Source organism: Oncorhynchus gorbuscha, linkage group LG19 (assembly GCF_021184085.1).
Source record: "Oncorhynchus gorbuscha isolate QuinsamMale2020 ecotype Even-year linkage group LG19, OgorEven_v1.0, whole genome shotgun sequence".
NCBI classification, from domain to species: domain Eukaryota; kingdom Metazoa; phylum Chordata; class Actinopteri; order Salmoniformes; family Salmonidae; genus Oncorhynchus; species Oncorhynchus gorbuscha.
Window position 1 is genome coordinate 77,930,771 of NC_060191.1, and position 22,368 is coordinate 77,953,138.

The window sequence follows — 22,368 nt, forward strand, 5'->3', positions numbered from 1 at the left end:
ATAACACTACAGTATAACACTACAGTATAACACTACCGAACAGTATAACACTACCGAACAGTATAACACTACCGAACAGTATAACACTACAGTATAACACTACAGTATAACACTACAGTATAACACTACCGAACAGTATAACACTACCGAACAGTATAACACTACCGAACAGTGTAACACTACCGAACAGTATAACACTACCGAACAGTATAACACTACCGAACAGTATAACACTACAGTATAACACTACAGTATAACACTACAGTATAACACTACAGTATAACACTACCGAACAGTGTAACACTACCGAACAGTATAACACTACCGAACAGTATAACACTACCGAACAGTATAACACTACCGAACAGTATAACACTACAGTGTAACACTACCGAACAGTGTAACACTACCGAACAGTATAACACTACCGAACAGTGTAACACTACCGAACAGTATAACACTACAGTATAACACTACAGTGTAACACTACCGAACAGTGTAACACTACCGAACAGTGTAACACTACCGAACAGTATAACACTACAGTATAACACTACCGAACAGTATAACACTACAGTGTAACACTACCGAACAGTATAACACTACAGTATAACACTACAGTGTAACACTACCGAACAGTGTAACACTACCGAACAGTGTAACACTACAGTATAACACTACAGTATAACACTACAGTGTAACACTACCGAACAGTATAACACTACCGAACAGTATAACACTACCGAACAGTGTCACACTACCGAACAGTGTAACACTACAGTATAACACTACAGTATAACACTACAGTGTAACACTACCGAACAGTATAACACTACCGAACAGTATAACACTACCGAACAGTGTCACACTACCGAACAGTATAACACTACCGAACAGTATAACACTACCGAACAGTATAACACTACCGAACAGGTATAACACTACCGAACAGTGTAACACTACCGAACAGTGTAACACTACCGAACAGTGTAACACTACAGTATAACACTACCGAACAGTATAACACTACCGAACAGTGTAACACTACAGTGTAACACTACCGAACAGTGTAACACTACAGTATAACACTACCGAACATTGTAACACTACCGAACAGTGTAACACTACAGTGTAACACTACCGAACATTGTAACACTACCGAACAGTGTAACACTACCGAACAGTATAACACTACAGTGTAACACTACCGAACATTGTAACACTACCGAACAGTGTAACACTACAGTGTAACACTACTGAACATTGTAACACTACCGAACAGTGTAACACTACCGAACAGTATAACACTACCGAACAGTATAACACTACCGAACAGTGTAACACTACCGAACAGTGTAACACTACCGAACAGTGTAACACTACCGAACAGTATAACACTACCGAACAGTGTAACACTACCGAACAGTGTAACACTACCGAACAGTGTAACACTACCGAACAGTATAACACTACAGTATAACACTACAGTATAACACTACCGAACAGTGTAACACTACCGAACAGTGTAACACTACCGAACAGTATAACACTACCGAACAGTGTAACACTACAGTATAACACTACCGAACAGTATAACACTACCGAACAGTATAACACTACAGTATAACACTACCGAACAGTATAACACTACCGAACAGTGTAACACTACAGTATAACACTACAGTATAACACTACCGAACAGTGTAACACTACAGTATAACACTACCGAACAGTATAACACTACAGTGTAACACTATCGAACAGTATAACACTACCGAACAGTGTAACACTACCGAACAGTGTAACACTACCGAACAGTATAACACTACAGTATAACACTACCGAACAGTATAACACTACCGAACAGTGTAACACTATCGAACAGTATAACACTACCGAACAGTGTAACACTACAGTGTAACACTATCGAACAGTATAACACTACCGAACAGTATAACACTACAGTGTAACACTATCGAACAGTATAACACTACCGAACAGTGTAACACTACCGAACAGTGTAACACTACCGACAGTGTAACACTACCGAACAGTATAACACTACCGAACAGTATAACACTACCGAACAGTATAACACTACAGTATAACACTACAGTATAACACTACAGTATAACACTACCAAACAGTATAACACTACCGAACAGTATAACACTACAGTATAACACTACAGTATAACACTACAGTATAACACTACCAAACAGTATAACACTACCGAACAGTATAATGCTTTAATACTTGTCATAAGCATTTCTGAACCTTTAAAATGTATTATGAGAAGGGTTTATTAACAACCTGTAATAGTTATCTGATCTGTCTCCCCTCCCCCCTGTCTTTCTCTCCCCTCCCCCTGTCTTTCTCTCCCCTGCCCCCTGTCTTTCTCTCCCCTCCCCCTGTCTTTCTCTCCCCTCCCCCTGTCTTTCTCTCCCCTCCCCCTGTCTTTCTCTCCCCTACCCCACCCTATCCCCTCCACCTGTCTTTCTCTCCCCTACCCCTCCCTCTCCCCTCCCCCTGTCTTTCTCTCCCTACCCCTCCCTCTCCCCTCCCCCTGTCTTTCTCTCCCCTCCCCTGTCTTTCTCTCCCCTCCCCTGTCTTTCTCTCCCCTCCCCCTGTCTTTCTCTCCCCTCCCCCTGTCCTCTCCCCTCCCCCTGCCTCTCCCCTCCCCCCCGCCTCTCCCCTCCCCCTGCCTCTCCCCTTCCCCCTGCCTCTCCCCTCCCCTGTCTCTCCCCTCCCCTGCCTCTCCTCTCCCCCTGTCTTTCCCCTCCCCCTGCCGCTCCCCTCCCCCTGTCTCTCCCCTCCCCCTGTCTCTCCCCTCCCCTGTCTCTCCCCTCCCCCGCCTCTCCCCTCCCCCTGTCTTTCCCCTCCCCTGCCTCTCCCCTCCCCCTGCCTCTCCCCTCCCCCTGTCTCTCCCCTCCCCTGACTCTCCTCTCCCCCTGTCTTTCCCCTCCCCCGCCTCTCCCCTCCCCCTGTCTTTCCCCTGCCTCTCCCCTCCCCCTGCCTCTCCCCTCCCCCTGTCTCTCCCCTCCCCTGCCTCTCCTCTCCCCCTGTCTCTCCCCTCCCCTGTCTTTCCCCTCCCTCTCCCCCTCCCTCTCCCCTCCCCCTACCTCTCCCCTCCCCCCGCCTCTCCCCTCCCCCTGTCTTTCCCCTCCCCTGCCTCTCCCCTCCCCCTGTCTTTCCCCTCCCCCTGTCTCTCCTCTCCCACAGTGTGCCCCATCAGGGAAACATCCCAGTCTGTCAGGGCAGCTGAGCTCCAGCAGCACCCCTCCCATGGGCACCCCCAAGTCCCAGAGCGGCACCCCCAGACCGGCCTCTGTGGTAGGGAGCCACCTTCAGGCTGCGGGAAGCAGGACACCCTCTTCCACGGGACACCCCGACTCTGAGCCCCCCCAGAGCAGACCGGGGGGTCTTGGAGCCTCCAATAACATTAGCAGTACTCCCTCCCACCAGCCAGGGAACGCTGTTGCACCTATACCTTCTGGCCCAGGCCCTGGGGGTGGAGGTCGTGGAGGGGAGGGGAAAGGGGTGCTGCCTCACCCCAGCACGGGGGTGTCTCCGTCGGGTAGCCCCTCGGTGCTCTCAGCCCACCTGCAGGTCGACGTGGGGGCGAGGGGCGGGGGGGTCCAGGGGGTAATGGAGGAGACGGGGGTCTGTCTAAAGAACAGCTGGAACACAGAGAGAGGTCTCTACAGACCCTCAGGGACATCGAGAGGCTTTTGCTCCGCTCCGGGACAGCAGGGGGCGCCGGAGAGCCACCAGGCCCCAACAACAACCCCAACAATGTAAACAACGTGAACATTGAAGGTAGTGGCGGCGGTCCGCAGGAGGACGCGGAGAATAGCGGTAATAATAACAACGATGCTAACAACATGTTGCTTCCCCCTATGGGCAAGATGAAGAAGTACGAGGAGCCTCTCAGGTCCATCATCTCCCAGGCGCAGCATCTGGGGGGGGCAGGGGGGATGGACGGCTCTCCCATGGGGGGTCCCCACCACCCCGACCGCCACCTCCACTCCCCCGGGGGCCTGGACATGGGGACCCTCTTGGGTCCTGACGGACTGACCCCAGAGCAGGTGGCCTGGAGGCAGCTGCAGGAGGATTATTACCAGGAGAAGAGAAGGCAGGAGGAGCTTCAGCCTAACCCTCACACACACCCACAGCACTTCAGATTGATGCAGGAGATGGGTGCCCCGGTTATGATGAGGGGTCCCCCTCCGCCATACCACAGCAAGTCTGGGGAGCAGCAGTGGGGGCCCGGGGGGCCCATGATGGGTCCGGGAGGGATGGGGCCCGGTAACCCTCGGATGATAGACATGCACCAGGAGGGGCCCCGGGGGCCACGTTTCCTGGGCCAGATGCAGAGGGTTCCCCCTGGAGGGGGGGGGTTTCCAAGCAGTCCTGGAGGGGTGTTATCCATCGAGGGTCTCAGTCCCCAACGGGCAGCCAGGCCAGGCATGTGGATAGAGGACCTGCCCCCCAACATGATGGGTGGTGGCAGGGGGCCATTCTACCATGGGGGGCCAGGTGGGGGACCCCCCCAACACATGCAGGGTGACCCTGAGCGCATGCTGACCCGGGAAGATATGTTCCGCATCATGGAGAAGAGGCAGCTACAGGGGCTCCACCACCTGGAGCTGGAGAGGATAGTCCAACAACAGGGTATGGGGGGGCCCAGGATGATGGAGGGGCCAGGTGGGTTCCCCAACCAGGGGATGGGCAGAGGGCCAGGATCAAGGGGGGACCCCATGGACTTCCTAGGATCCAGAGAGATGATTGGGTCCCCGGGCGGTGGTGTAGGAGGAGGGGGACCCCAGATGAGAGATCTGGTAGACTCCTCTCTCGGCCCAGGGGGGATGAACATGAACGTTAACATGATGAACCAGCAGCAGCAGATGATGCTGCAGAAGCTGAGAGGAGGAGGAAGAGGAGGAGGGGGGCCACTAGAGGGTCCTTTAAGGGACTTGCTGAGCCAAGAGGACATCGCTCGGATCCGGGCCGCCCAGAATGATGCAGGACATGGAGGGAGTAAAGTGATGCTCCAGGGACCAGACGGCCCGCTCCACTTCCCCAACCAGGGGCCCTTCCCTGGGGGACCGGGAGGAGGCGATGGGGGTTACCTCCAGGGACCAGACGGCCCGCTCCACTTCCCCAACCAGGGACCCTTCCCTGGGGGACCGGGAGGAGGCGATGGGGGTTACCTCCAGGGACCCGGGGCTAACATGTTTGGCTTGCCTGACCAGCATGGTGGGGGGCCTCACATGGGGGGTACGTCTCGCCTCAGCCACATGCCCATGGGTGGTGGTGGTGGGGGACCCCGGGGCGCAGACCTCGGCCCCCACCACCCTTCGGACCTGTCCATCAACGTGAACCCCGGGATGGTCTCCCCGGCGATGCCTCCTCCCCCTCACCAGCTCAAGTCTCCATCCCTTAACCAGGAGCCATCGCCTCTCATGAACTCCCCCGCCGCGGGACTTAAGTCCCCCCCTCAGCTAACCTCCACTGGGGGTCCTCAAAGCCAGCAACACCCCCTACCCCCTGCCTCTGGGGCCGGGACCCCCTCCTCTTCCTCCATGAAGTCTCCCCAGGTGATGGGCCCCTCCCTGGGTATGCGCTCTCCCTCAGACTCCCCCGGGCGTCTGAAGTCTCCAGCCATGGTGTCGTCTCCAGGGTGGACATCCTCTCCGAAGACCGCTCTACCCAGCCCTGGGGGACTTGGCAGTGGGAAGGGGCTGGGGAACGGAGGCAGCAGCTCCACAGAGACTGGTAAGAACTAGACACAGGATATGTCCCAGATGGCACCCTGATAAGAACGATCACTAAATTGTACTATAGCCTGTCTTGAATCACTCCTTCAGATCAGTTTTTTGATTTAACTAGTCAGTTAGGAACAAATTCTGACGTTTAACTGCCTTGTTCAGGGGGCAAAATGGCAGATTTGTACCTTGTCAGCTCGGGGATTCGATCTAGCAACCTTTCGGTTACTGGCCCAATGCTCTATCCACTATGACCTAACCTCCATTGAAGGGTCATCTAGCAATACTGCAACAAAAATATGATGCGAATGGTTGGGGTGCAAGATCTCTTTCAGTATGAAATGAAATGTCACTGTAGTGCTGTAAGTACAGTAGCATGGTATAGAGGGTAGGTTTACTTACCTGTTGTCATTTAGAAAGGCTGCAGTGTACCGGCTCAGGTTAGGCTGGACCCTCTACCCAGCCTCCCTGAAACTCAAACACATGGTCTGACTCTCTCTTTCAGTATGAAATGAAATGACAGATTTGTACCTTGTCAGCTCACCTTCCGGTTACTAGTCCAACGCTCTAACCACTAGGCTACCTGCTGGTTACTAGTCCAACTCTCTAACCACTAGGCTACCTGCTGGTTACTAGTCCAACTCTCTAACCACTAGGCTACCTGCTGGTTACTAGTCCAACTCTCTAACCACTAGGCTACCTGCTGGTTACTAGTCCAACTCTCTAACCACTAGGCTACCTGCTGGTTACTAGTCCAACTCTCTAACCACTAGGCTACCTGCTTGTTACTAGTCCAACGTTCTAACCACTAGGCTACCTGCTGGTTACTAGTCCAACTCTCTAACCACTAGGCTACCTGCTGGTTACTAGTCCAACTCTCTAACCACTAGGCTACCTGCTGGTTACTAGTCCAACTCTCTAACCACTAGGCTACCTGCTGGTTACTAGTCCAACTCTCTAACCACTAGGCTACCTGCTGGTTACTAGTCCAACTCTCTAACCACTAGGCTACCTGCTGGTTACTAGTCCAACTCTCTAACCACTAGGCTACCTGCTGGTTACTAGTCCAACTCTCTAACCACTAGGCTACCTGCTTGTTACTAGTCCAACGTTCTAACCACTAGGCTACCTGCTGGTTACTAGTCCAACTCTCTAACCACTAGGCTACCTGCTGGTTACTAGTCCAACTCTCTAACCACTAGGCTACCTGCTGGTTACTAGTCCAACTCTCTAACCACTAGGCTACCTGCTGGTTACTAGTCCAACTCTCTAACCACTAGGCTACCTGCTGGTTACTAGTCCAACTCTCTAACCACTAGGCTACCTGCTGGTTACTAGTCCAACTCTCTAACCACTAGGCTACCTGCTGGTTACTAGTCCAACGCTCTAACCACTAGTCTACCTGCTGGTTACTAGTCCAACTCTCTAACCACTAGGCTACCTGCTGGTTACTAGTCCAACTCTCTAACCACTAGGCTACCTGCTGGTTACTAGTCCAACTCTCTAACCACTAGGCTACCTGCTGGTTACTAGTCCAACTCTCTAACCACTAGGCTACCTGCTGGTTACTAGTCCAACTCTCTAACCACTAGGCTACCTGCTGGTTACTAGTCCAACTCTCTAACCACTAGGCTACCTGCTGGTTACTAGTCCAACTCTCTAACCACTAGGCTACCTGCTGGTTACTAGTCCAACGCTCTAACCACTAGGCTACCTGCTGGTTACTAGTCCAACTCTCTAACCACTAGGCTACCTGCTGGTTACTAGTCCAACTCTCTAACCACTAGGCTACCTGCTGGTTACTAGTCCAACACTCTAACCACTAGGCTACCTGCTGGTTACTAGTCCAAAGCTCTAACCACTAGGCTACCTGCCGCACCAAAAGTAGACACCCAGTTGAATTGTTTCCACATTTTGTTGTGTTACTATCTACAGAAAATACTCTATAATATCAAAGTGAAAACTAATTTCTACTTTTTCTTACAAATGTAATACAGTCATGGCAGAAGTGTTTTAGTAAGTATGAATAAATAATACAGTCATGGCAGAAGTGTTTTAGTAAGTATGAATAAATAATACAGTCATGGCAGAAGTGTTTTATGAATAAATAATACAGTCATGGCAGAAGTGTTTTAGTAAGTATGAATAAATAATACAGTCATGGCAGAAGTGTTTTAGTAAGTATGAATAAATAATACAGTCATGGCAGAAGTGTTTTAGTAAGTATGAATAAATAATACAGTCATGGCAGAAGTGTTTTAGTAAGTATGAATAAATAATACAGTCATGGCAGAGTATGAATAAATAATACAGTGGCAGAAGTGTTTTAGTAAGTATGAATAAATAATACAGTCATGGCAGAAGTGTTTTTTATGAATAAATAATACAGTCATGGCAGAAGTGTTTTGAATAAATAAATAATACAGTCATGGCAGAAGTGTTTTAGTAAGTATGAATAAATAATACAGTCATGGCAGAAGTGTTTTAGTAAGTATGAATAAATAATACAGTCATGGCAGAAGTGTTTTAGTAAGTATGAATAAATAATACAGTCATGGCAGAAGTGTTTTAGTAAGTATGAATAAATAATACAGTCATGGCAGAAGTGTTTTAGTAAGTATGAATAAATAATACAGTCATGGCAGAAGTGTTTTAGTAAGTATGAATAAATAATACAGTCATGGCAGAAGTGTTTTAGTAAGTATGAATAAATAATACAGTCATGGCAGAAGTGTTTTAGTAAGTATGAATAAATAATACAGTCATGGCAGAAGTGTTTTAGTAAGTATGAATAAATAATACAGTCATGGCAGAAGTGTTTTAGTAAGTATGAATAAATAATACAGTCATGGCAGAAGTGTTTTAGTAAGTATGAATAAATAATACAGTCATGGCAGAAGTGTTTTAGTAAGTATGAATAAATAATACAGTCATGGCAGAAGTGTTTTATGAATAAATAATACAGTCATGGCAGAAGTGTTTTATGAATAAATAATACAGTCATGGCAGAAGTGTTTTATGAATAAATAATACAGTCATGGCAGAAGTGTTTTAGTAAGTATGAATAAATAATACAGTCATGGCAGAAGTGTTTTAGTAAGTATGAATAAATAATACAGTCATGGCAGAAGTGTTTTAGTAAGTATGAATAAATAATACAGTCATGGCAGAAGTGTTTTAGTAAGTATGAATAAATAATACAGTCATGGCAGAAGTGTTTTAGTAAGTATGAATAAATAATACAGTCATGGCAGAAGTGTTTTAGTAAGTATGAATAAATAATACAGTCATGGCAGAAGTGTTTTAGTAAGTATGAATAAATAATACAGTCATGGCAGAAGTGTTTTATGAATAAATAATACAGTCATGGCAGAAGTGTTTTATGAATAAATAATACAGTCATGGCAGAAGTGTTTTAGTAAGTATGAATAAATAATACAGTCATGGCAGAAGTGTTTTAGTAAGTATGAATAAATAATACAGTCATGGCAGAAGTGTTTTAGTAAGTATGAATAAATAATACAGTCATGGCAGAAGTGTTTTAGTAAGTATGAATAAATAATACAGTCATGGCAGAAGTGTTTTAGTAAGTATGAATAAATAATACAGTCATGGCAGAAGTGTTTTAGTAAGTATGAATAAATAATACAGTCATGGCAGAAGTGTTTTAGTAAGTATGAATAAATAATACAGTCATGGCAGAAGTGTTTTAGTAAGTATGAATAAATAATACAGTCATGGCAGAAGTGTTTTAGTAAGTATGAATAAATAATACAGTCATGGCAGAAGTGTTTTAGTAAGTATGAATAAATAATACAGTCATGGCAGAAGTGTTTTAGTAAGTATGAATAAATAATACAGTCATGGCAGAAGTGTTTTAGTAAGTATGAATAAATAATACAGTCATGGCAGAAGTGTTTTAGTAAGTATGAATAAATAATACAGTCATGGCAGAAGTGTTTTAGTAAGTATGAATAAATAATACAGTCATGGCAGAAGTGTTTTAGTAAGTATGAATAAATAATACAGTCATGGCAGAAGTGTTTTAGTAAGTATGAATAAATAATACAGTCATGGCAGAAGTGTTTTAGTAAGTATGAATAAATAATACAGTCATGGCAGAAGTGTTTTAGTAAGTATGAATAAATAATACAGTCATGGCAGAAGTGTTTTAGTAAGTATGAATAAATAATACAGTCATGGCAGAAGTGTTTCAGTAAGTATGAATAAATAATACAGTCATGGCAGAAGTGTTTTATGAATAAATAATAAATATGAATATTCAGCTCCTTTTTTTGAGGCAAAAATGAGTTCAGGAGTAAAACTTTACAAGTCTTTAAGTTATACGGATTCACTCTGAAATGATAGGGGGCGATTCATGAATGACTATCAGGGGGTCCTAAAGTATCTGTAAGGGTCCCTCGGTTAAGTATTGAATTTCAAGCACAGAGTCAACTACAAAGACCAGGGAGCTTTTTCGAAAGCCTCATAAAGAGAGACAGTGATTGGTAGATGGGTAACAATAACAAATCAGACATTAAATATATATTTAAACATGATCAAGTTATGAATGTATACACCTGCTCGTCGGACATCTCATTTCAAAATCACGGCCATTAATATGGAGTTGGTCCCTCCTTTGCTGCTATAACAGCCTCCACTCTTCTGGGAAGGCTTTCCACTAGATGTTGGAACATTGCTGCTATAACAGCCTCCACTCTTCTGGGAAGGCTTTCCACTGGATGTAGGAACATTGCTGCTATAACAGCCTCCACTCTTCTGGGAAGGCTTTCCACTAGATGTTGGAACATTGCTGCTATAACAGCCTCCACTCTTCTGGGAAGGCTTTCCACTGGATGTTGGAACATTGCTGCTATAACAGCCTCCACTCTTCTGGGAAGGCTTTCCACTAGATGTTGGAACATTGCTGCTATAACAGCCTCCACTCTTCTGGGAAGGCTTTCCACTAGATGTTGGAACATAGCTTCTATAACAGCCTCCACTCTTCTGGGAAGGCTTTCCACTAGATGTTGGAACATTGCTGCTATAACAGCCTCCACTCTTCTGGGAAGGCTTTCCACTGGATGTAGGAACATTGCTGCTATAACAGCCTCCACTCTCCTGGGAAGGCTTTCCACTAGATGTTGGAAAATTACTGAGGATAATAGCAGACCATATTGCCACTCCTATTTGCCACATCTTCAATCTAAGCCTACTAGAGAGTGTGTGGCTCTCAGGCCTGGAGGGAAGCTAAAGTCATTCCGCTACCTAAGAACAGTAAAGCCCCCTTTACTGGCTCAAATAGCAGACCGATCAACCAACCCTTAGTAAACTTCCGGAAAAAATGGTGTTTGACCAGATACAATGCTACTTTACAGTAAACAAATTGACAACGTCATTTCAGCATGCTTATAGGGGAGGACGCTCAACAAGCACAGCACTTACACAAATGAATGATGATTGTCTGAAAGAAATGACTCAACACTCTATATATATCAGTTACTACAGAGACTGAAATCACTGCAACACTGAACAGAGAGCTGCAGTTAGTTTCAGAATGGGTGGCAAGGAATAAGTTAGTCCTAAATATTTCTAATACTAAAAGCATTGTATTTGGGACAAATCATTCACTAAACCTCAACTAAATCTTGTCATAAATAACATGGAAATTGAGCAAGTTGACGTGACTAAACTGGTTGGAGTAACCCTGGACGGAGTAACCCTGGACGGAGTAACCCTGGACGGAGTAACCCTGGATGGAGTATCCCTGGATGGAGTATCCCTGGATGGAGTATCCCTGGATGGAGTAACCCTGGATGGAGTATCCCTGGATGGAGTAACCCTGGATGGAGTAACCCTGGATGGAGTAACCCTGGATGGAGTATCCCTGGATGGAGTATCCCTGGACGGTGTAACCCTGGACGGAGTAACCCTGGACGGAGTAACCCTGGACGGTGTAACCCTGGATGGTGTATCCCTGGACGGAGTAACCCTGGACGGAGTAACCCTGGATGGAGTAACCCTGGACGGAGTAACCCTGGACGGTGTATCCCTGGACGGAGTAACCCTGGACGGAGTAACCCTGGACGGAGTAACCCTGGATGGAGTAACCCTGGACGGAGTAACCCTGGACGGAGTAACCCTGGATGGAGTAACCCTGGACGGTGTGACCCTGGATGGAGTAACCCTGGATGGAGTAACCCTTTCTACCTTCTTAACAACACTATCAACAAGGCAGGTCCTACAGGCCCTAGTTTCTACCTTCTTAACAACACTATCAACAAGGCAGGTCCTACAGGCCCTAGTTTCTACCTTCTTAACAACACTATCAACAAGGCAGGTCCTACAGGCCCTAGTTTTGTCCCACCTGGACTACTGTTCAGTCATGTGGTCAGGTGCCACAAAAAAGGACAGGAAAATTACATTTGGCTCAGACCAGGGCAGCACGGCTGTCTCGGACCAGGGCATCACGGCCGTCTCGGACCAGGGCATCACGGCCGTCTCGGACCAGGGCAGCACGGCTGTCTCGGACCAGGGCAGCACGGCCGTCTCGGACCAGGGCATCATGGCCGTCTCGGACCAGGGCATCACGGCCGTCTCGGACCAGGGCATCACGGCCATCTCGGACCAGGGCATCACGGCCGTCTCGACCAGGGCAGCACGGCTGTCTCACACCAGGGCAGCACGGCTGTCTCGGACCAGGGCAGCACGGCTGTCTCGGACCAGGGCAGCACGGCTGTCTCGGACCAGGGCAGCACGGCTGTCTCGGACCAGGGCAGCACGGGGGCACACAGTGTGTTGTGAATGTATTGTAATGTTTTAAAATGATGTAAAACTGCCTTAATGTTGCTGGACCCCAGGAAGAGTAGCTGCTGCCTTGACAGGAACTAATGGGGATCCATAATAAACCCCAGGAAGAGTAGCTGCTGCCTTGGCAGGAACTAATGGGGATCCATAATAAACCCCAGGAAGAGTAGCTGCTGCCTTGGCAGGAACTAACGGGGATCCATAATAAACCCCAGGAAGAGTAGCTGCTGCCTTGGCAGGAACTAATGGGGATCCATAATAAACCCCAGGAAGAGTAGCTGCTGCCTTGACAGGAACTAACGGGGATCCATAATAAACCCCAGGAAGAGTAGCTGCTGCCTTGACAGGAACTAATGGGGATCCATAATAAACCCCAGGAAGAGTAGCTGCTGCCTTGACAGGAACTAATGGGGATCCATAATAAACCCCAGGAAGAGTAGCTGCTGCCTTGGCAGGAACTAATGGGGATCCATAATAAACCCCAGGAAGAGTAGCTGCTGCCTTGGCAGGAACTAATGGGGATCCATAATAAACCCCAGGAAGAGTAGCTGCTGCCTTGACAGGAACTAATGGGGATCCATAATAAATACAAATACTCAACAGCTGTAATTAATGCTAAAGGTGTTTCTAACATGTATTCTAAATACTTATCTAATCAAGGTTCTTCCATTTTGACATTACAGAGCATTTTGTGTAGATCTTTTACAAAAAAAAATACAATTCAAACCATTTTAACAGAATTGTAACTTTGTAACAGAGTGTTAATGAATGACTAACCATCTGAATTCTTTAGCAATACAAGACCATCGTCTGACCATCGCTTAATGAGAGGTCTGGTTAGCAGATATCACTCAATTACTCAGATACCACCTGTAGTGGCTTCCTTTAGTCTTTACCATAGCCACTGCCCAAGCCTGTAGTGGCTTCCTTATGTCTTTACCATAGCCACTGCCCAAGCCTGAAGCGGGGTTGTAGTGGCTTCCTTTCGTCTTTACCATAGCCACTGCCCAAGCCTGTAGTGGCTTCCTTTAGTCTTTACCATAGCCACTGCCCAAGCCTGAAGCGGGGTTGTAGTGGCTTCCTTTCGTCTTTACCATAGCCACTGCCCAAGCCTGAAGCGGGGTTGTAGTGGCTTCCTTTAGTCTTTACCATAGCCACTGCCCAAGCCTGAAGCAGGGTTGTAGTGGCTTCCTTTAGTCTTTACCATAGCCACTGCCCAAGCCTGAAGCGGGGTTGTAGTGGCTTCCTTTCGTCTTTACCATAGCCACTGCCCAAGCCTGAAGCGGGGTTGTAGTGGCTTCCTTTAGTCTTTACCATAGCCACTGCCCAAGCCTGAAGCAGGGTTGTAGTGGCTTCCTTTCGTCTTTACCATAGCCACTGCCCAAGCCTGAAGCAGGGTTGTAGTGGCTTCCTTTCGTCTTTACCATAGCCACTGCCCAAGCCTGAAGCAGGGTTGTAGTGGCTTCCTTTCGTCTTTACCATAGCCACTGCCCAAGCCTGAAGCAGGGTTGTAGTGGCTTCCTTTCGTCTTTACCATAGCCACTGCCCTAGCCTGAAGCGGGGTTGTTTGGTACGCATACAGTCCACACTCAAGGTTTCCAAACGGCCAAACATTCAATGACATCCAGGGATGTGGTGCAACAAAAAATGTTTATTCTTCTTATATCTAACAAATAAATGATTCTTCAATCAACTTAAAGCATAGATGACTTTATATGGAAAATACATAAAAAATAAAATAATAAAATATTTAATCTGCATGTTGCGTTGAAAACTAAATCGATATTTTTGGATACTAAAGATCTTTCTCTGTTTTTTGGTTTTCTTGATTGTTTGATTGATCTTGGTCTTGTCCATCCCTGATAGGACCATCACTACCCCCCAGGAGTTCTAACTCCACCCCTATCAGCCAGCCTGGTTCCATGGCTCCCAGCATGCCCTTCACCTCATCGCCAGACAACCCTCCTACTCAGAACCCACTCTCCCTCATTATGTCACAGATGTCCAAGTATGCCATGCCTAGCTCCACCCCACTCTACCACGACGCTATCAAGACCATTGCCACCTCCGATGACGAGATGATGCCAGATCGCCCTCTGCTGTCCGGAGTCAACATCGGAGGTACGCTGACCACTTGTCTTGGTCAAAGTCAAGACGTAACCCATATTTGATTAAATCTACCATTTTTGTATAACAATCTTTCTGTATTTCCATGATGTGTGAGAGAGCAAATAATATTTTACTAATATTTTATTTTAATTGTCTCTTAATACATATCAGATATAACATTTTGTGATAAAATTGGGCATGTTCATTTACATGTTATTGTTATTTGATGAATGGTCCTGTTTAGTAAATAGTGATCCTCTCTCTGTCTGTTTGTTTGTCACTGTCTCTCTCTCTGTCTCTCTGTCTACTATCAGGTAACCCAGGGAACCATCAGGGCTCTATGCTGCTGTCCCAGAGTTCCATTGGGCCCCACAGTGGCCAGCTGTCCCCCAACCCAATGGGCCTGAACGGTATGAACCCTGCCATGATGGGCGCCGGAGGAGGACCCCTGGACAGGATGGGGTACAGCTTGTCCCCCATGCACCCCCAAAACCAGATGGGAGGGTTCCCTCGCATGCAGCACCCCTCTCACGGAGGCCCCATGCACTCCCCTCTGGGCGGTATGCCACCCCAGTTCTCCCAACAGAACCCAGAAGATGTTCTCCCCCCCCAGCAGCTGCAGCACATGCTCAGTAAGGGCATGTCCCACCCCCACCAGCGCGGCCCCCACCCCTCGGACTCCTTTTTGGGCCCCGACGGCCCCGACCTGAGTGACGTCATCCGACCGACCCACTCTGGCATCCCGGAGTTCGACCTGTCTCGTATCATCCCCTCCGACAAGCCCTCCTCCACCCTGCAGTATTTCCCCAAGGCAGAGGGCATGTCCGGGGTTCAGCAGGGCCAGGGGAACCACCCTAACCCCCACCAGGGCCAGCCTGGCTCCCAGGGCCCTGGCCCCCCTCCTCCACAGCTCCTGAAACAGCTCTCTGCCCCTGGCCCTCACAGCAATGCCCCCTCCTCAAACCCCCACATTGCTAACCTGCAGAACATGATGGCAGAACAGCAGCTGCCCCCCCACCCCTCCCACTGCGGGATAGGTAGACATGGTATGGCGGGGATGCCCCAGGGGGGATCCCGGGGAATGGGGGGTCCGGGTGGTCACATGATGCATCCTGGACACATGATGGGGAGGACAGGTATGGGGCCAGGCCCCACCCAGCAACAGCTTCAACAGCAGGCCATGATGGCGAACAGCCTCCTCCACGGCGGCCACCTTGGCCCCCAGCCCCACCCATCCATGATGTCTTCCCAACAACACAGCCTAATGGCCCAGCAGAACCTCATGCTGATGCAGGCTAAGCAGAGAAGTATGGGCCTCCCTGGGGACCCATTCGGCCAGCAGGGGGGATCCCTCATGTCCCCTCATGGCCCCATGATGGGACCGGGCCCCCCACACCCCCAGGGTGGGATGATGGGCCCCGGCATGGGCCCTGGCTCCCAGGGGCCACTCAGACAGAGAGGTATGTCCCTGGACAGTCCCCTAGGCTACGGCCCTGGCTAACATGCCCTGCTGATCCTCCTGATCCAACAGCCTCCTGCTACATGTCTGTGGTCAAAATGGCCCCCTATTCACTACATAGTGTGTTTGGGATGCAGAATTACTGTAAAAACCTTCTTTTCAATAGGGTGTTTTTCCATTGTCTCATATGTTTTCATCAATGTTAATACTGTTATTATTGCTTCGAATGGTTAAACATCCATTGATAATCTTCATATTGTTTGGAGTAAAAACTGATTTTAAAAAATTAAATAATATTGAAGAGCTGTCATGACAATGGTTTAATAAAGAAGCCATTTTCTACAATGTCTGTAAAATATGGAGCCTTTCCCAGATGACTGTATTTGTTTTGGACGAGGTTTACGGTTGTGAGGCCTATCGGTTTATATATGTTTGATATCATTGATTATTTTTCTCCTCCGGCTACCAAACTGGAATATATAAATATATATGATATATATATATATATATATCTGATATATATATATATATATATAGTTGCTGTATATAAGATGCAATTTGTGATGATTGTTTGCAAATGTTCTGTATAACTGTGTTTTAATAGAAGTCAAAAAAATGAAAGAATACTGAACTCTATCCATGTCACTGTGTTGGAGTCATTGACCTTTTATGTATTTGATACTTCAGACAGCAGTTCATACTTCTCTTCTTCGAGACACAGTAGTTTATTCTTGTAGACCCAGTAGTTTATACTTCTAGACCCAGTAGTTTATACTTCTAGACCCAGTAGTTAATACTTCTAGACACAGTAGTTTATACTTCTAGACACAGTAGTTTATTCTTGTAGACCCAGTAGTTTATACTTCTAGACACAGTAGTTTATACTTCTAGAACAGTAGTTTATTCTTGTAGACCCAGTAGTTTATACTTCTAGACACAGTAGTTTATACTTCTAGACACAGTAGTTTATTCTTGTAGACCCAGTAGTTTATACTTCTAGACACAGTAGTTTATACTTTAGACACAGTAGTTTATACTTTGGACCCAGTAGTTTATACTTCTAGACACAGTAGTTTATACTTTAGACACAGTAGTTTATACTTCTAGACACAGTAGTTTATACTCTAGATATAGTAGTTTATACTTCTAGACCCAGTAGTTTATACTTTAGACACAGTAGTTTATACTCTAGATATAGTAGTTTATACTTCCAGACCCAGTAGTTTATACTTTAGACACAGTAGTTTACACTTCTAGACCCAGTAGTTTATACTTCTAGACACAGTAGTTTATACTTCTAGATATAGTAGTTTATACTTCTAGACCCAGTAGTTTATACTTCTAGACCCAGTAGTTTATACTTCTTGACCCAGTAGTTTATACTTCTAGACCCAGTAGTTTATACTTCTAGACACAGTAGTTTATACTTTAGACACAGTAGTTTATACTTCTAGACCCAGTAGTTTATACTTCTAGACCCAGTAGTTTATACTTCTAGACCCAGTAGTTTATACTTCTAGACCCAGTAGTTTATACTTCTAGATATAGTAGTTTATACTTCTAGACCCAGTAGTTTATACTTCTAGACCCAGTAGTTTATACTTCTTGACACAGTAGTTTATACTTCTAGATATAGTAGTTTATACTTCTAGACCCAGTAGTTTATACTTCTTGACACAGTAGTTTATACTCTAGACACAGTAGTTTATACTTCTAGACCCAGTAGTTTATACTTCTTGACACAGTAGTTTATTCTTCTAGACACAGTAGTTTATACTTTAGACACAGTAGTTTATACTTTGGACCCAGTAGTTTATACTCTAGACACGGTAGTTTATACTTTAGACACAGTAGTTTATACTTCTAGACACAGTAGTTTATACTTTAGACACAGTAGTTTATACTTTAGACACAGTAGTTTATACTCTAGATATAGTAGTTTATACTTCTAGACACAGTAGTTTATACTTCTAGACACAGTAGTTTATACTTTAGACCCAGTAGTTTATACTTTAGACCAGTAGTTTATACTTCTAGACACAGTAGTTTATACTTCTAGACCCAGTAGTTTATACTTCTAGACCCAGTAGTTTATACTTCTTGACCCAGTAGTTTATACTTCTAGACCCAGTAGTTTATACTTCTTGACCCAGTAGTTTATACTTCTAGACCCAGTAGTTTATACTTCTAGACACAGTAGTTTATACTTTAGACACAGTAGTTTATACTTCTAGACCCAGTAGTTTATACTTCTTGACCCAGTAGTTTATACTTCTAGACCCAGTAGTTTATACTTCTAGACCCAGTAGTTTATACTTCTAGATATAGTAGTTTATACTTCTAGACCCAGTAGTTTATACTTCTAGACCCAGTAGTTTATACTTCTTGACACAGTAGTTTATACTTCTAGATATAGTAGTTTATACTTCTAGACCCAGTAGTTTATACTTTAGACACAGTAGTTTATACTTCTAGACACAGTAGTTTATACTTTAGACACAGTAGTTTATACTTTAGACACAGTAGTTTATACTCTAGATATAGTAGTTTATACTTCTAGACCCAGTAGTTTATACTTCTAGACACAGTAGTTTATACTTTAGACACAGTAGTTTATACTTTGGACCCAGTAGTTTATACTTCTAGACACAGTAGTTTATACTTTAGACACAGTAGTTTATACTTCTAGACACAGTAGTTTATACTCTAGATATAGTAGTTTATACTTCTAGACCCAGTAGTTTATACTTTAGACACAGTAGTTTATACTCTAGATATAGTAGTTTATACTTCCAGACCCAGTAGTTTATACTTCTAGACACAGTAGTTTATACTTCTAGATATAGTAGTTTATACTTCTTGACACAGTAGTTTATACTTCTAGATATAGTAGTTTATACTTCTAGACCCAGTAGTTTATACTTCTTGACACAGTAGTTTATACTTCTAGACCCAGTAGTTTATACTTCTAGACCCAGTAGTTTATACTTCTAGACCCAGTAGTTTATACTTCTTGACACAGTAGTTTATACTTCTAGACACAGTAGTTTATACTTTAGACACAGTAGTTTATACTTCTAGACACAGTAGTTTATTCTTGTAGACCCAGTAGTTTATTCTTGTAGACCCAGTAGTTTATACTTCTAGACCCAGTAGTTTACACTTCTAGACACAGTAGTTTATACTCTAGATATAGTAGTTTATACTTCTAGACCCAGTAGTTTATACTTCTAGACCCAGTAGTTTATACTTCTTGACACAGTAGTTTATACTCTAGACACAGTAGTTTATACTTCTAGACCCAGTAGTGTATACTTCTAGACCCAGTAGTTTATACTCTAGACACAGTAGTTTATACTTCTAGACCCAGTAGTTTATACTTTAGACACAGTATTTTATACTTCTAGACACAGTAGTTTATACTTTAGACACAGTAGTTTATACTTTGGACCCAGTAGTTTATACTCTAGACACGGTAGTTTATACTTTAGACACAGTAGTTTATACTTCTAGACACAGTAGTTTATACTTTAGACACAGTAGTTTATACTTCTAGACACAGTAGTTTATACTTTAGACACAGTAGTTTATACTTTAGACACAGTAGTTTATACTCTAGATATAGTAGTTTATACTTCTAGACCCAGTAGTTTATACTTCTAGACACAGTAGTTTATACTTTAGACACAGTAGTTTATACTTTGGACCCAGTAGTTTATACTTCTAGACACAGTAGTTTATACTTTAGACACAGTAGTTTATACTTCTAGACACAGTAGTTTATACTTCTAGACCCAGTAGTTTATACTTCTAGACCCAGTAGTTTATACTTTAGACACAGTAGTTTATACTCTAGATATAGTAGTTTATACTTCCAGACCCAGTAGTTTATACTTCTAGACACAGTAGTTTATACTTCTAGATATAGTAGTTTATACTTCTTGACACAGTAGTTTATACTTCTAGATATAGTAGTTTATACTTCTAGACCCAGTAGTTTATACTTCTTGACACAGTAGTTTATACTTCTAGACCCAGTAGTTTATACTTCTAGACCCAGTAGTTTATACTTCTATACCCAGTAGTTTATACTTCTTGACACAGTAGTTTATACTCTAGACACAGTAGTTTATACTTTAGACACAGTAGTTTATACTTCTAGACACATTAGTTTATTCTTGTAGACCCAGTAGTTTATACTTCTAGACCCAGTAGTTTACACTTCTAGACACAGTAGTTTATACTCTAGATATAGTAGTTTATACTTCTAGACCCAGTAGTTTATACTTCTTGACACAGTAGTTTATACTCTAGACACAGTAGTTTATACTTCTAGACCCAGTAGTGTATACTTCTAGACCCAGTAGTTTATACTCTAGACACAGTAGTTTATACTTCTAGACCCAGTAGTTTATACTTTAGACACAGTATTTTATACTTCTAGACACAGTAGTTTATACTTTAGACACAGTAGTTTATACTTCTAGACACAGTAGTTTATACTTTAGACACAGTAGTTTATACTTTGGACCCAGTAGTTTATACTTCTAGACACAGTAGTTTATACTTTAGACACAGTAGTTTATACTTCTAGACACAGTAGTTTATACTCTAGATATAGTAGTTTATACTTCTAGACCCAGTAGTTTATACTTCTAGACACAGTAGTTTATACTCTAGACACAGTAGTTTATACTTTAGACACAGTAGTTTATACTTCTAGACACAGTAGTTTATACTCTAGATATAGTAGTTTATACTTCTAGACCCAGTAGTTTATACTTTAGACACAGTAGTTTATACTCTAGATATAGTAGTTTATACTTCCAGACCCAGTAGTTTATACTTCTAGACACAGTAGTTTATACTTCTAGATATAGTAGTTTATACTTCTAGACCCAGTAGTTTATACTTCTAGACCCAGTAGTTTATACTTCTTGACCCAGTACATTTACATTTTACATTTAAGTCATTTAGCAGACGCTCTTATCCAGAGCGACTTACAATCAGTAGTTTATACTTCTAGACCCAGTAGTTTATACTTCTAGACACAGTAGTTTATACTTTAGACACAGTAGTTTATACTTCTAGACCCAGTAGTTTATACTTCTTGACACAGTAGTTTATACTTCTAGATATAGTAGTTTATACTTCTAGACCCAGTAGTTTATACTTCTTGACACAGTAGTTTATACTCTAGACACAGTAGTTTATACTTCTAGACCCAGTAGTTTATACTTCTAGACCCAGTAGTTTATACTCTAGACACAGTAGTTTATACTTCTAGACCCAGTAGTTTATACTTCTTGACACAGTAGTTTATACTCTAGACCCAGTAGTTTATACTTCTAGACCCAGTAGTTTATACTTCTAGACACAGTAGTTTATAGACACAGTAGTTTATACTCTAGACACAGTAGTTTATACTTAGACACAGTAGACACAGTAGTTTATTCTTGTAGACCCAGTAGTTTATTCTTGTAGACCCAGTAGTTTATACTTCTAGACCCAGTAGTTTATACAGTAGTTTTCTAGACCCAGTAGTTTATACTCTAGACACAGTAGTTTATACTTTAGACACAGTAGTTTATACTTCTAGACACAGTAGTTTATACTAGATATAGTAGTTTATACTTCTAGACCCAGTAGTTTATACTTTAGACACAGTAGTTTATACTCTAGATATAGTAGTTTATACTTCCAGACCCAGTAGTTTATACTTCTAGACACAGTAGGTTATACTTCTAGATATAGTAGTTTATACTTCTAGACCCAGTAGTTTATACTTCTAGACCCAGTAGTTTATACTTCTTGACCCAGTAGTTTATACTTCTAGACCCAGTAGTTTATACTTCTAGACACAGTAGTTTATACTTTAGACACAGTAGTTTATACTTCTAGACCCAGTAGTTTATACTTCTTGACACAGTAGTTTATACTTCTAGATATAGTAGTTTATACTTCTAGACCCAGTAGTTTATACTTCTTGACACAGTAGTTTATAGACACAGTAGTTTATCTAGACCCAGTAGTTTATACTTCTAGACCCAGTAGTTTATACTTCTAGACACAGTAGTTTATATAGACACAGTAGTTTATACTTCTAGACCCAGTAGTTTATACTTCTTGACACAGTAGTTTATACTCTAGACACAGTAGTTTATACTTTGGACCCAGTAGTTTATACTTCTAGACACAGTAGTTTATACTTCTAGACACAGTAGT

General features: G+C 43.8%; 1 protein-coding gene across 1 annotated transcript in view; it reads left to right on the forward strand.

The window, feature by feature from the left end:
* Window positions 1-16,779, forward strand: part of bcl9l (bcl9 like) — a 98,509-nt gene extending 81,730 nt beyond the window's left edge. The window contains 4 exon segments of the mRNA XM_046314026.1: window positions 3,223-3,627; window positions 3,630-5,778; window positions 14,442-14,696; window positions 14,999-16,779. Of these exon segments, the coding sequence (XP_046169982.1) occupies window positions 3,223-3,627; window positions 3,630-5,778; window positions 14,442-14,696; window positions 14,999-16,185 (3,996 nt within the window). The 3' untranslated portion in view covers window positions 16,186-16,779.
* Window positions 16,780-22,368: the final 5,589 nt, after the last annotated feature.